Genomic DNA, 15,143 nt, shown 5'->3' with positions numbered 1-15,143 from the left:
ACCCGTGTTCCTATGATTGCGAATGACCGTAAGTTATATAACGGGACAGTGTTTGATCAAGCATGGAAGAATAGTGCTAATTATCACTCACAATAGTAGCAAATAACAACTGTTAATCTTGTAAACATTTCTATATATAGATTTGTAAGAACCCTATCTGAATCCCACATAGCATACATTTACTCTTTTCCGACTAAACAGCTGTTACCTAAGACTAGAAAATTTTGGTTCAGCGATAAGAACGTAATTTTTAGATTTGAAACAAAAGGTCAAAACAGTTATATAATGTCCAAAAGAGTGCTTCATTCAAAATGCTTAATTGGAAGGTTCAACTCAAAAAGCCCATTCGGGAAGAACTGACTGTGCAACTTTTCAACATTAAAAACTGGAATAATAAGAAAGAGTGAACTCATTCAACATTCACAACTGTTTTTGTTATTAAGTGGCTTATGGTTTCCATTGTTCTTTCTTTTGTTTTTTTAGACAATCGATGTTCCGATTTGATCATGTGCACGACGTTTCATATGAATGTGATACCATTGAGTGGGGTAATGACTCTACTATAATCCTTTTATTAGTATATTTACTGTTACTATTTGCATTTTCTAAGTACATATATTAACTTAAACTATTTTTATCTGTACGTTCGCGCCCAAAATTCTTAATTAACAATAAAACTTTTAGAATTAATAAATTGTTCAGCAGTGTTTATTATTTTTTATTCGTAAGACAATAACTTTCGACGTTACAAAAAGCTCATAGCGCACGAACACATATATAATATTACTGTAAACCTCTTGTAGATTTAGTATAGCCATTTTCACCTTTAACAATATTTCAAGACATTTTATGATAACGTTCATTCATATATAGCCTTCAAGGCGTGGGCTAATCGAATTGTTTGAATTCGCCTTCCTACGGCATTGTCATTATACGGGATAACTCGTTTTACGTTATAGGACAACGAACTTATACTTGTAATGTTAAAAATTGATTTATTTTTGTGTGTGATAGTTGCAAGAAAATGCGCTTCAAATTAACCATACTCATCTATTATACTAAGCTAATTACGATGTTAGTATTGTTTGGTTTTCACGTCGAAATAAATGACCAATCATTCACTCTGTGATGAAATACTCATAATAGGACTTATTATAGAGCTATACGTAACTTTCGTTCTTTAGCTACCACTAGTGGCCGCTAGAATATTTTAGAGCGTTTACTGGTTAATTTCTTTTGGGAATTCAGTATCCCTTCAAAACCTGATTCATATCTATCAGCACTGACACGAAACGAACACTCGGATAAGTGTTTAATGTAACTTGTTATATAAAGTGAAATTTATTTTAAAAATTTAGAGATGCTGAAAGCGGAATGGCTCATATTTAGGAAATAGCTTATTTTGTATGCAATTCTTTTTACGTGCATTTTAATATTATTGCGTAATTAAAGACTATTTTCATTAATAAGGCTACTATTTTTTATTTCTGTTATAATTAGCTGGAGTTAACAAAAATACGTGTATACATAAATACGCGATGTCATCGATCCAACATATAGTTTAATTATTTATCAATAAGGAAACATGACAGACCACAAATACAAGATATGTAAAAAAACACATATTATGTGTACAGATTATATTTACAGAAGTGTCCTGTCCTGAAATTGTTTAAAACAGAGAAGATTTAGTTAGAAAATTGAAGAACAATATAATTTTATACTTTGCCCATATAATTTGTTTATTGTTTTGCATATTTTAAGCAAAATAATGCTTTTGTTTTGTTTTAGATTGGTATTAAAGTTATTTCAATGCGTTTATGTCAATTTTATTACTAACTAGGTGACCAGGCGAACTTTGTACCGCCTAACAGTCAATGAACGTCGTGTTACATATTAGCTGAACTTAATTTATGATTTTATGAAAGTTATACAATGAAAACAAAATGAGTATTAAGTTCACTAGTATCAGCAACATTACGATGTGCTTCATTTGTTGTATTTTTAAATTGGTATATTTGCCTTAGTTCACATAAAATAAATTTCTGAACGCACAGGTTTGACAATATAAATGTCAATCCTTTTTCATAACTGACATTTATTCTACATTTTTTAAATCGCCAATCCGAATATTGTTTTAATTCTTTATTTAAATACGTTCTTTAATTTGAGAGAAGAGTTAAAATATCGGATTAACATGAAATGTTTGAGAGTTACAAAACTCATGAAAATTTCGTTTAGTTTTATTTTTTCTTAAAATTGCCATAAGTTGCAAGACGGTTGCAAATACAACAAGATTAATATTTAATAATAATTATATAGTTTATTAAAACCTAAACATAACAATCAAATATACAGTATTTCCAATTTTCTTAACCTACATAGTAAAAGTAATTAAAATTAATAAAAATAAAATTAATACAAATTTTAAAAGTTTGGTCCCTTTGGCAGAATTTCCTCGCTGTATTACGATACCTATTCTTTGAACGAGGAAAGCACCAGACCGGCCCAAGAGTCTCTACTCCAAAGGGAACAAAATCGAAGTTGGAGGAAAGACTTACTTATGACTTATATTTAAGCCGTTTATTATTTCCGGCTGCTCTGTGGCTTTTTTGCTTGTTTGAGGCGGGTGAGACGGGTCTAACGTGTCTACACAAGTAGAATCTCATACCGAAGCCCATCCTATCCTCCTTAATGTTTTAATATAAAATGTATGTTTTTTTATAATTTATATTTGATTTACTTCCTTAAAGTTATAATGATTCGTAAACAATCATGGCTAAAGATAATTTAGCCACTTATTGTCAAAGCTCATATATAATCCTTTTATAATTGGATGTTTGTAACATCGGCTATTTTATATATAAATGTAGTCTCTTCATACTTAGACGCCCATTTAGTCTGTTGTGCGTTAATATAATGTATATCAAGCTAAGTTTAATTACCGCACATTGGTAAATATATCTTTTTCATAATTTCTTGCACATATTACTAGAAAATTGATAGTTTTGTGTGATCCTCAATCCGGGTCGCTTGTCGGAACCTAGGCTGTGCACTAATGGATGAACTGTCTCTGAGTGACATTACTAGTTTCATAAATATCGTGAGAATACCCGTAGATCAGACACAAAAATCTAATCAGGCACAGAAGGGTTTAGGATTAGGGTAAGAGGGTAGAGAATTAGGTCTAAGTAAGAATCGTGTGTGTCAAATCAAATAAGTGTAATTTATTATTGAATTGTCTTTTCACATCGAAAATATATTATATTGAAATATTTCTAAACAGTATTACTATGCGTTTCATATGCTCTCAGTGTATGATTCTTCTTTTAGAAACACAGTCCTCATTATACCAGATTTCGAGAGTCGCAGATGGGCGCCATTCGTAAATATTATTATCAATGAACACGATCTTTGTAATAATTGCATCTCGCTTGCAGGTAGTATTTTAAATAAAGAACGTTCGAATATTAAAAAAAAATTAATTTAACTGACAGCTCATTTTATTTAATTACAGAACGAGAGATGAATGGTATTTTTGCAATGCTACGTCAAGTCGGGAGAGCTATTTGTGATTTTTATTGCACATTTATTGAGCGGATACTATTCTTAGTCGAGATATTTTATTTCTCGGTGTGCTTTTAAGAGCTTTATGGCAAATAAATTTAAAGATATCTGTCGTTATTTGTCGTTAATGGGTTTGATATAATATTTGCCTAATCGGATAAATTTGAGATGATATTTGAAATTTCACGAAAATCGGTAGAGCCGTTTCGAAGGAGTTAAATTACAAACACCGTGACACACGAATTTTATATATTAGATTTAAGGAGTCGTTTTTTGTGCTCCGTCGCTTGAAATAGGGCCTAGAGCATTTCTTCTTTTGACCATTGACGACATTTTAGACAAATAAAAAAAAAACGGCGTTACTCACATTTCCAAGAGGCTCGCAAGTGCACTGCCAGTCTTTTTAATTGGTCACTTCTTTCGCTCATTTCTTGACGGACCCTTAATATTCCTTATGCCAATAAATACATATCTAATTCTAACAGACATACATAAACAACGCGTTAAGACTCAAAACGGGTTTCATATGGAGCTTAAACCACATTTACATGACGTATTCATTTATACTTTATACTATTACTGTAATTAATAGTTACATTTCTGTTTCTAAATCTAATTTAAAAGACAATTACACTAAAAATATAGCCAAAAATGAATTACAAAGCAATTTCAAACATTGAAAAAAAAATACTGTTGGTGTTGGGTGTTTATGTGACTGGTTTTGATATGATTCTTTTTAATAAAAAATAAAATGAAATTAATCGGTGGTGCTACCGTTTTAGGTCTGGCCTCATATTTCTGCATCTGTTTCAGTATCATTTGCCAATCCATTAGGCAAGTAGGTGATCATCCTCTGCGCCTGACACACACCGTCGACTTTTTGTGTCTAAGGCAAGCCGATTTCTTCACGATGTTTTCTTTCACCGTTCAAGCGAATGTTAAATGCGCACATAGAAACAAAGTGCATTAGTGCACAGCCGTGGATCGAACCCACGACCTCAGGGATAAGAGTCGCGCGCGGAAGCCACTAGGCTCAACACGGCTCGATTATTTTTAATAGTCTTTTTATATTTTAAACCTGTAACTTTCATATCTAACATCTATTTTGTTTAAGTTACAGTAGTATTAAGTTATTGATAACATTATGTTACATTGATCGTTTTCAGATATGTGTCATAGTTGTCAAAGCATGAATAGGTGTTATAACATGCCTATTTTGGGGTCCTTTTGTGCCCAAATGGGTGTGTTGTAGCCGTCAAAAATGACACGATGAGATTGAAAATGATTTATTACAGGAAAATATCTTATATTATGTAAAGTGAACTGCGAGAAAGGGATTGCAGTAAAAACGTTTACTACTAATAATAAATGTAATTTTCACGATAATTCAGAATTAATTTGAGAATTAAAAATACAAACCGTTAGCAATGAATAATCAAGTGAATCAAGACGGTATTGATTCCATTTGAACATTCACCAATTACTGATAAAGCTCACGTGGAGGTTCTAAACTTAAATTTTCTTATTAGGTTCATAGGGCACACCCTATATTTAGTTATCTAGTGCAGCTTGCTAATACATTTATATAAAACATAAAAATCGTGGTATCTTCGGATAGAACAATATTGTATACAAGTATGTTACTTTCAAACCTTAAAAAAGAAGTTTTGTAAAGTTTTGGTCTACACTCGTTTAGACACAAATTACACTAGTTTATAAAAATACATACATTACCCACAAGAAAATCTTAAACACAGGGATAAAAAACACAGTTTGTGAAACCTTAATTTTGATTCGTATTTTACGAAGTAAACATCGTTGGCCTTATATAGTGTTGAAAAAGTAATGTTCACGTGTATAAGTTAACGATTTCATAACGGTGAAGCGTACGTGCGTTGAGTTTTATCTCTCGATATCACGATATTGGTTTGTTGAGAGCCACATATACATATTTCATAATTTTTATCGTTTACAAGTGTGCTGGTTATAAGTGGTATGTGAATAATTATTATGTGAAAGTAATATTATTTATTAAATGATTATTTATGTATACCGACCTTCGTTGGAGCATGGACTTGCTTGCTTCACGACAGATTTTTATTTCTATCTAAATCTATAATAAAAATGTGATTTTTTCATGATAAGCCGCCCTGACATCGTCATTTATATCAACAACGCATTTTGAGCTTATTAGCACTGTTTATAGTCGCCTCATGTACCCAAGCGTATAACTTAACCGTTCTGAGTTTGACTAAATACTGTTTCAGGTTGCGAGGTAAAAAGAGTTACCTCCAAAGAAATTATTATAAAAGAATAAATATAGTTTAAAAACTATAAAACACGCTTTTAAAGCACATCAAACTAAAAAGTGAAAAATAATTCCTAATTTAGGCTGAAAATGGTAATGAATTATTTTTCACTTTTTAGTTTGATGTGCTTTAAAAGCGTGTTTTATAGTTTTTTTTTAACTATATTTATTTTCCACTTTTTAGTCCTAGCAGCAATACGTGTTGTTTCAATTTAATCGTATTGCTTTGTGGACTTAAAAAAAATTTCATTGTTTATTCGAGATAAACCTATGAAAATATTATATTGTCGCTGATTCTTTATAAGTGTACAAAGTTGGAATAAAATCTGTCCGTTTAAAGTGGGTCAAAATCGAGTCCGAAGGAGTCGGTTACATACATACATACAGGTGAAGCTAATATAAAGCGTGTAAAAACAACAAATAACAGATTGTGCCCCATTCCACACAGTGATATTATTGAAGTGGTTTCATCTGAAAATAACTATCGAGTGAAAATCTCGTTGCAACGACTAGAATATCATAAATCAATAATTTATTATATTGGAATGTCGCCTTCACTTGATATATTTTAATGCTATTTTTACGTAACATTTTTAACATAGATATTGCTTTTTTAACTTCACATTATTATTGATTCTAAAGAAATATTCCTGTACCTTAACTTTACTAATAATAATAAATTATTATGATTCATGTGCGCTTTTTACTTTTTATTTTTCATGTATCCTTTATTAGTTTAGTTTGTTCCTGTTTAGTTTTTTTTCTTCTTAATAACTATATGTTGTATGTATTTTAGCACTTCTTGCCTACCTTATCTAATTTAATAAAAAAAAAAATTCTTTTCTTACAGTGGTTGCCTGGAAGCGATCGCTCGAAAGCGATAAGGCCGCCATAATTGATGCCCTCCTTTACATTTAACTATGTTAAATTTTTATATTGTAATGCAACGAAGTGTAAATAAATAAAAATAATATGAGGGCAACTGGGGCTACACTAAAAATAAATAAATTAACGCAAATAAAATAACGATACATTTACGAAGTCAGGAACTCATACATTAGTAATATTATTCATGTACCAAAAGTACGGCAAATCTTTGTCAAAAGATGTATTATCGATTTGATTAAACACTTGATTTTTTAAATTTAAATCCGAAATTTCTCCTAAAACTAACGCAAATATATACATAAACTCTTCACCTATGATGTACAATATAAACCTATGTAACTGTAAAATGCGACTGTTTATGTTTGGTATACGAATAACGAATATTTTGCATACAATTTGATTATTTGTCTTCTATACCAGCTAGCAAACTATGTTGTGACTATTACAACATTAAATATGATAGAATAACAACATTTATTCATTATAATAAATCGTTGTAATTTCCACGTAATAAAAATAAAAGTCAATTTAGCAAAGCCTATGTTTAATGGCACGTAACAAGCAGATAAAGTACGAAAAAAAATAGAAATCTTTCTGCAGTGAAGTATTATGATTTGTGGCACTCAACAAAGAATCGCACGGCAAAATGAGTGAAGAACGAAGCATCGTTGTACTGTAGAGTTCTAGACTTGTGTAATTACTGTACACAGTCGGGGCGGATTATTAAAGAACTTTTCTCATATGATTTTTTCTCTATGACAAATCACAGACGAGTCTAATAAAATGCAGAAATTATTCTTTTACATTTTACATAAAAGCAATCTCTAGGAAATAGGTTACTTGGTTTGTTTAACGAAGACCTAGTTGTTTATGTACAAATAAGAATATGTTAATTTATATGTATATAGGGCTAGTGGCTTCAGCCTGCGACCCTCATCCCCGAGGTCGTAGGTTCGAACCCGGCTGTGCACCAATGGACGTTCTATGTGCGAATTTAAGACTGACTCGAAAAGGAGAACATCATGAGGAAAACGGGGCATAATTTAGACATAAATATTCGTGTGTCAGGCACAAAAGGCTGATCATTACCCTATTGAATAAAAAACAAATGATTACGAAACATAAAATCCGAGCCCCAGACCTAAAAGGTCTTAACGGCATAAGATTTCGTTTTAAACTTCATTTGATGAGATTGCGATATATATGACGTGCCTATACACAACATACATAAAAATGTATTATTTTAGTATTCAGTGCAACGCTTGTTATTCTTAAGTACCTGGCTGGTTATTATATTGACTCCATGTTTGCGCTAACGGTGCGCAATCTCAAATATTAAAACGGGTTTCTTTTTATAGAATAGGGGGGCAAACGAGCCTTTGGGACGCCTAAAAGGGGCAGTCACCGCAGCCCATAGACACCCATTTAGTGGGTGCGTTGTCGGCCTTGAAAAGGCCAGTGTAAAGGCCATTAAAGAGTGTTTCTACACTTAATTAATTGCTAAGTTATCAGTGTTCTGTTCCCATATAACATTTGATTACTGATTCCGAGTTCGGAACGAGGGCAAATTGTTTGAAAATTGGCAAATACAACCGTGTACTAACTCGGACCCCGATTATTATAAAAAATATACATTTCGCGAACTTATAAAGACCATTAGTGATCGTTCCAGGCCTAACCATTAAATGGTCGTCAACAAGTTTGAGTGAGGTCCGAATCTGAAATGATTGATGGATCTATACATGTATTATGTTTTTATGCATTTTGCTAATGATCACAGTTTTACTCACACATATACATACATTACTCGCGCATACACATACATATCTCACATATATACATATGAGTCCTTCTTGCAGCCCGCTAGCTAGCTATATATAGCTGCAAGCTAAAACGACCATCTAAATAGGTATTAAAATTTATATAAATAAATGTATACTATCTTTACTTCAGAGCAGTGTTTTCACTCTCATCCATAGAGATAAAACCATTAATCCTGTGAATTCCTGTTCTTTCCTGTCAGTATATTTCTAACGTGTAAATTTTTTTGTGAACTTTTTATTTTAGTTCTGCTAACAGAACATTAGGGTAAGGTTTCAATATTATATTTGGCGAAGAAAAACCTTACCATTTTTGTTTGAAGTAGCTTTAAGCGTAGAGTAAATAATTGTTCGTGGAACAAGAGATAGATGCTTACTATGTAGGGAACAATGCCGCAAGCTTTGTTGGCGACCATTGAACTTTGAACAGTGCAAATAATACGACGTTGTCTCCACTTTGTACAACAAATACCTGAGTACTACGATTTTCAACACTGTATATCTAAATCTATATCCACTAAGAAAAAGGGCTCAAATATAAGTCTTTTCTCCAACTTCGATTTTGTTCCCTTTGGAGTAGAGACTCTTGGCCCGTTCAAGTTAACAGTCGCTAATTAAATATTTAAGTTGACGCCTGGTAGATAGTACCGGTGCCCCCGAGCTAGTGCTTTTCCCGCTCAACGAATAAGTATCGCAATACAGCGAGGAAATGCTACCAGCGTTAAAGGTACACTGCCACAGGGACCAAACTTTTTTTTATTTGTTTTATTTATAAATATTTTTATTATTATTACGTAGGTTAAGATAATTATTGTAATAACTGTATTAGTATTAGTAACTGTGTTATATTTAGAATTTAATAAACGAAATATATAGTATCCACTTAAATATATTTTTTTAGGTATAGTCAAAGCTTTATATTCATTCAGTATTTTAGCAGTGTGGGTTAAAGGATGACGTAATGACTAGGATACGCTTAGGTAGATGAGAACTGATGAATGAGAAGCGGTTAGTACGACAAGGCAACCGTGGGTACCTTACCGAACATACCTGGACCAAATCTGGTACAAGAGAAGGGATAAGTTTAAAGTACCCACTTCCGACGAGCATACATGGTGAATGTCCTGAAAGTGAATGAAACGGGAAAGCTATATCAGGACCATAGCAAGTGGTGATACGCGGTCTCTGCCTACCCATTTGGGAACGATTAAAAGTTGTATTTTAATACCCTATCTGTAAACTTATAGATTTAATTTTCTATGGGTGGACACTCCCCATAGTGAAGGATATCAGCACATCTCAGATCCAAAAATTTTAGACGTTTAGGTACAGAGAACACACCTTAAGAAGAGTTTTAATGGAAACGAACACAGAAATTCGAGGCTTGACATATATGAGTAGGACTTTGACGTGGTAACTCCGTAATTCGTGCTTGCGTAGAAATTATTTTTTTATTTTTTATTTGAAATAGTAAATACTGGAAAGTTCACTTCGAGAGACATCGCTTGGTAGGGAGTGGAAGCCATTACAATTGATTAACCGACTTATAAGTATCGGAACACCGCCCCGTAGATAATTTCCGTTTCTCGTCTTAACGACTATCAGTTTCTTGATTATATGTAGCGTCAGCAAAATAGACGATTACAAGGTTACTACTACTGGGTTTAGAGAATATTTGGATTCCATTATGAAGAAGACAGATCTTTTGTTTTTAGGCTTTGATTTTATTTACTTTTATTATTTACGCTTCGTTACATTTAAAGAAAAACAAATAACATTATACATATAAATTGTAAGGGATGCAACGTGCGGCCTTATCGCCAGCAAGTGATTTGTTCCAGGCAACCCTAGGAAGGAAAAAAACTTAAAATGAAGTATGATGGGTAAAGTGAAAGAAATGCATAACCAAGCCTAAAAAGGATGAACTGTGAGATGGAATTTCCAAAAAGCATCTATTACAGAAGCGTAACATATATTTTTATAACCTGAGAATTTGAACTCATTTTAACGATATGAGGGAGTTTTGGGATGGAAAAGAATTGAGTATAGAAGTTGAAGGAGATGAGCGTCACATCAGAGTCGAATAGACTGTACTTTATACTTTATTTACTTATTAAATTTTCTTATGATTTTATGGTCTTTCAAAAACATTTGAGCGTAATTGATTAATTTGCTGATTGTACATGCGTAGGGTAGTCGATACGTGATAAGATGGGCGTCTATTCGTCTGTGAACATTTTGATGTTAGATAAAAACTACTTAGATACTTCAATTAATTTCACTTATATTTAAGTGGCCCCTGTTTAATGTATTTTGAAACTTAAACTAATATCTTTATATTATTTAACATATTGTACTGTATACATGTGCATATTGTATGTGTATTATATAACGTATTATTGTGTGTAATTAATGCTATTAATCTAATTATTGGAATTCTTGATCTATAAACTCCAGTTTTAACATGGTTTTTACACTATTAATTCATTGAAAACTAGTTTATAAAGGTTCTTAGTAAACTAAAAAAAGATCGACTTGTGATTTATTCATTACAGTAATGCAATCTATATTATATATATAATGAATTGTATACTATTGATTGTACTAGATTTTAGTATAAAATTACAAGATGTTTTTGAGTTCCAACATTTAAACCAGCACCTACAAGCATTGGGCAGATATTTAAGCTAATTTAAGACAACTATTTCTTAACGCCGAATAAACGAAATGAATGCTACGTAAATCCAATGAACGCTTAAAGATATCGTAGATTACAAATAAAATGCTCAATCCACTGAAAAACTTTAGTTATGAATACGTACAAAGTTTGCGATTCATTTTACATACCGCATTGTACTAAGCTCTTTGCGGAACTAACTCCTTCAAGAGCTGGCAATTTTTATACATTTAATAAAACTTGCTTGGTTTGAATTTTTAATTTGATTTAACGTACATTTTGCTTCGAAATATTAATTGCATGTTCAAAATGAAACGAATATGAGTTTGTCTTCCAACTATTTCACATTAAGTGTTGGAAAATTTTCTAGATTTTGGTGACATCAAGCCAAGTCAAGGCAACTTGCTGCCGCAAGACGGTTGCTTCAAAAATTTTCAGTCAATAAAACCATATTGAATTCAACCTGTAAATATACCTCGAGAATATCGTAAGGGACAACAATACACAAATTGTTCGGTATTTTTTTCTGTTTATCGGCCTGGCTATTAGAGAATTAGCTTCGATAAATGAAACAATTTTTTAACGGATTGAAGTTATGTATTAATGTATTATAAATTTACAATTACATATTTTTAATAATTTTAAATTTAACCGACGTTTCGCTTGCTTTACAGCGTGCGTGGTCACGGTGACTTAAGACAAAAGGTGTTGGATGTCAAAAAGTATCACAGCTGTAGAAAAAGTTGTATTATCTGTATTTATTTCCGCGGAGTTGGTATCGACTAAAAGATGGAGGGTTTTGGCAGAAATGGCTCACGGTGTCCTCTATTTTCGCGGATTGTATTGAATACATAACTTAAATCCGTTAAAAAATTGTTTCCTTTAAATGAGTAAAAGTTATGTCAATAAAAGACAATACTAAATAATAATATTATTACTTCGATAAATTATTTTTGTCTAGAACTAAAACCTTCCTTCATTCTATTTATATACAATTGTATATAATAATAAAATACGTTAATGTTCATATTTTTTTTAAATCCGGCGGTGAGTACCATATCAACTAATACCAAGTCAAGGTACTTATCTTTCTAAATAATTGAATTGAAATTTTTGAGCGAATAAATGAACGAAATGAAAAATTAGAATTTCAAATATTAAGTTTGTGGTTAGTGATGTATGCTTTTACGATATGAATTAGTAATTAATGTTTCATTAGGATTAATAAAGCTTGAACATGCTCATTTTGCTATCAATTTCAAGTATAATTTGGCGTAATTTTCATTTAACGGGTAATAATGTTATTATGTAGTATGTTTTTCGTTTCGATACACTTAATTGCTTTTTCCATTTCGGTAGAGCATTTTCTTTATTTACACATATTGTTAAAGCAAGTAGGTTATCTGCCTGTGGCTTCCAATCCGGAAATCAATTAAGAATTGAACTCTGGGGTACGCCATGTATGGTGCCACCAACAAACCTCGGAAGTATTTTTGCCTACATTAAGTTTTTTGGATTAAACGATTTCGTTAAGACATCTTAGGATAGGCAAATACTATAATAGAAAAATATTATACTAGTCAAATTAATATGTATATATATCAAGTGGCATCCCCTCTGTCTTGACCTTAGATTACTGTTCTTATAATTGAAACACGTCATCAATTTCCTTTAGGCGGTTTCCTTGCTTTCGCACATACCAAAAAAAATGTATCTATAAATAGCTGTGGTTCAAAGACTGAAGAACGGGATGAAAGTGCTTATGTTATTAATAAAATAAACCAAAAAACTACAACCTTTTTAGGTCTGGGCCTCAGATTTCTGTATCTGTTTCATGATTATTAGTCAATCTAATAGGCAAGTAGGTGATCAGCCTTCTGTGCCTGACACACGCCGTCGACTTTGGGGTCTAAGCCATGCCCGTTTCCTCATGATATTTTGCATTTCCGTTCGAGCGAGTGTTAAATGCGCACATAGAACGAAATTCCATTGGTGCACAGCCGGGGATCGAACCTACGACTTCAGGGATGCGACTCGCACGGTAAATCCAAAACTGGTCTGCGCCCTTATTATTAATGGCGTAAAATTAATCCATAAGATAATATAATCACAAAATTTGATCTCTTGGTAGCTCATTTGATGACGGAATCAAGAAAAAGACCTCTATGAAACTTTAATTTTGCAAATACATGCTAAAATATGTTTTGAGATAATTAAGAGTATCTTCTGAATATTAACGACTATGTATCAAGGTGATAGAGATATTAGATCAATCATGTCTAAAAGTTATAAGAAACGATAGTCTGTAGTACGGTAGGCAATGAGTATTGATCGTTAGTCTTTGGATAGAGCTGTGGGAATATGGCTTCAATGCGTCTAGAAACTGATGTTCGAAATTTAAAAATTGTGTTTCGACTAGATTATACTGCGTTTTTTTTTAAATTCTAGAAGACAATAGTATTTATCATTCAAATACTAGATAGAATGTTAAAAACTATATATATAAACAATAACTTTATTTAATTTAATTTTTCTGTTAAATATTCAACATATATAGTATATACATATAGAAATTGTTATTCCGATTTTAATGCTGTTATTACAACTATTTCGTAATATATAAAAAAAACTCATTTACTATATTAATGTGGTTAATTCATATTTTATCAATTAATCATATTTAGGTTATAACACTGAATATAAGGCAAAATAAAACCTTCTTAAGTTGGTTGTTGAAACAATCAACCCAATTTTATTAACCAAGTCTTAAACTTACTGTCTGTATTAAGTTATTTTACAATACATATTGTTTAAAAATAATTGTGCAGTCTTGTGTCTAGTTCATACCAAATAGGCATGTAGGTGATAAGTTTGTGTCTATTAGTAGAAAAACTTCTTAATTTAATTACATACTATAGGTCAATGCAGATATAGCAAAAGTTGAAGCACTCGTTGGAATTCTCTAACGTCTTCAAATTCACGCTGTATAAAAGCGCTAGACAGGCAAAAAATTTAAGCAAACCTAATTTTCAAACTTTAGCTAAAAGCGTATGCGAATTGCATAGAACGTTGTTTCTAACTCCACATATTTTTTTGTTTCAGAACCGTTTATTCACAAAGCGCCTTCTAATTAAATAGTAATAAGCAGAAGCACAAACGCGACTTAGTGTAGTGGTAGTGAAGTGATCGTCAAGATTGAGGTGGTCGGGTGCGGTTGGGGCAGGCGAGCGCGCGTGCGTCCGCTGGGCGGCGGCCGGGCGGGCATGTTGCCCACGCAGCGGTCGCAGTCCTGTAACGAGGAGGGCGCATTTTTCGGCGCCCGCGCACTACGCCGGCCGCGAGGCAAAGGCAGCGGAAGTCCGCCCTGCTAGGGGTACGCCATGTCGCTGCGCAGCCTGCATCGGAGGTTGTCCTCCGCCAATAACACGTGAGTAATCAGTTGCATTTCAGATACTTCAGTTCTTATGATTGGTGTGGTCACGCAAAATGATTAAGTACAGATTATACTATATCTTATAAATGTTAATGAGCTGTGTTGTTAATTTTATATATTTATATTATCACGGCTTTTTGCCGAAGGGGTCGGATCTACACTTGCTATGCTCCTGACATACCTATAAAATATGCATTAATCTTACTTAAAGTAACCATTATATGTATATATAGTAGATATATTAAACTGTACTTCAATACGTCGGTTATGTTTCAAGTCATAATATAAATCAATTAACTAAATTTAAAAATAATAATAAATTCTAAATCCATCTACTTCCACTCTTTTATCTTAAGTACTCTTTCGTCACTTTCTTTCGAATTGTGTTAACGCTAAGATGAGAAGAGACTTAGATATTCGTACTGCAAATTACACTCAGTAAATTTTTCT

At 32.4% G+C, this 15,143-nt stretch overlaps 1 protein-coding gene across 5 annotated transcripts in view; it reads left to right on the top strand.

The window, feature by feature from the left end:
* The window catches only part of LOC125056653 (potassium/sodium hyperpolarization-activated cyclic nucleotide-gated channel 2), a 185,323-nt gene that overhangs the window by 263 nt on the left and 169,917 nt on the right, over positions 1-15,143 (top strand). For 3 of the 5 annotated variants that reach the window (XM_047659905.1, XM_047659897.1, XM_047659914.1), the window contains exon 2: positions 14,363-14,687. In XM_047659905.1, the coding sequence (XP_047515861.1) occupies positions 14,641-14,687 (47 nt within the window). In that variant the 5' untranslated portion in view covers positions 14,363-14,640. Of the gene's footprint in view, positions 1-14,362; positions 14,688-15,143 lie in introns of those variants that run through there. The other 2 variants (XM_047659931.1, XM_047659939.1) reach the window with 2 other exon arrangements.

Source organism: Pieris napi, chromosome 2, assembly GCF_905475465.1.
Source record: "Pieris napi chromosome 2, ilPieNapi1.2, whole genome shotgun sequence".
Classification (NCBI taxonomy): Eukaryota; Metazoa; Arthropoda; class Insecta; order Lepidoptera; family Pieridae; genus Pieris; species Pieris napi.
Note: the sequence above shows the minus strand (reverse complement) of the source record. Positions and strands in the feature narration are given on the sequence as shown.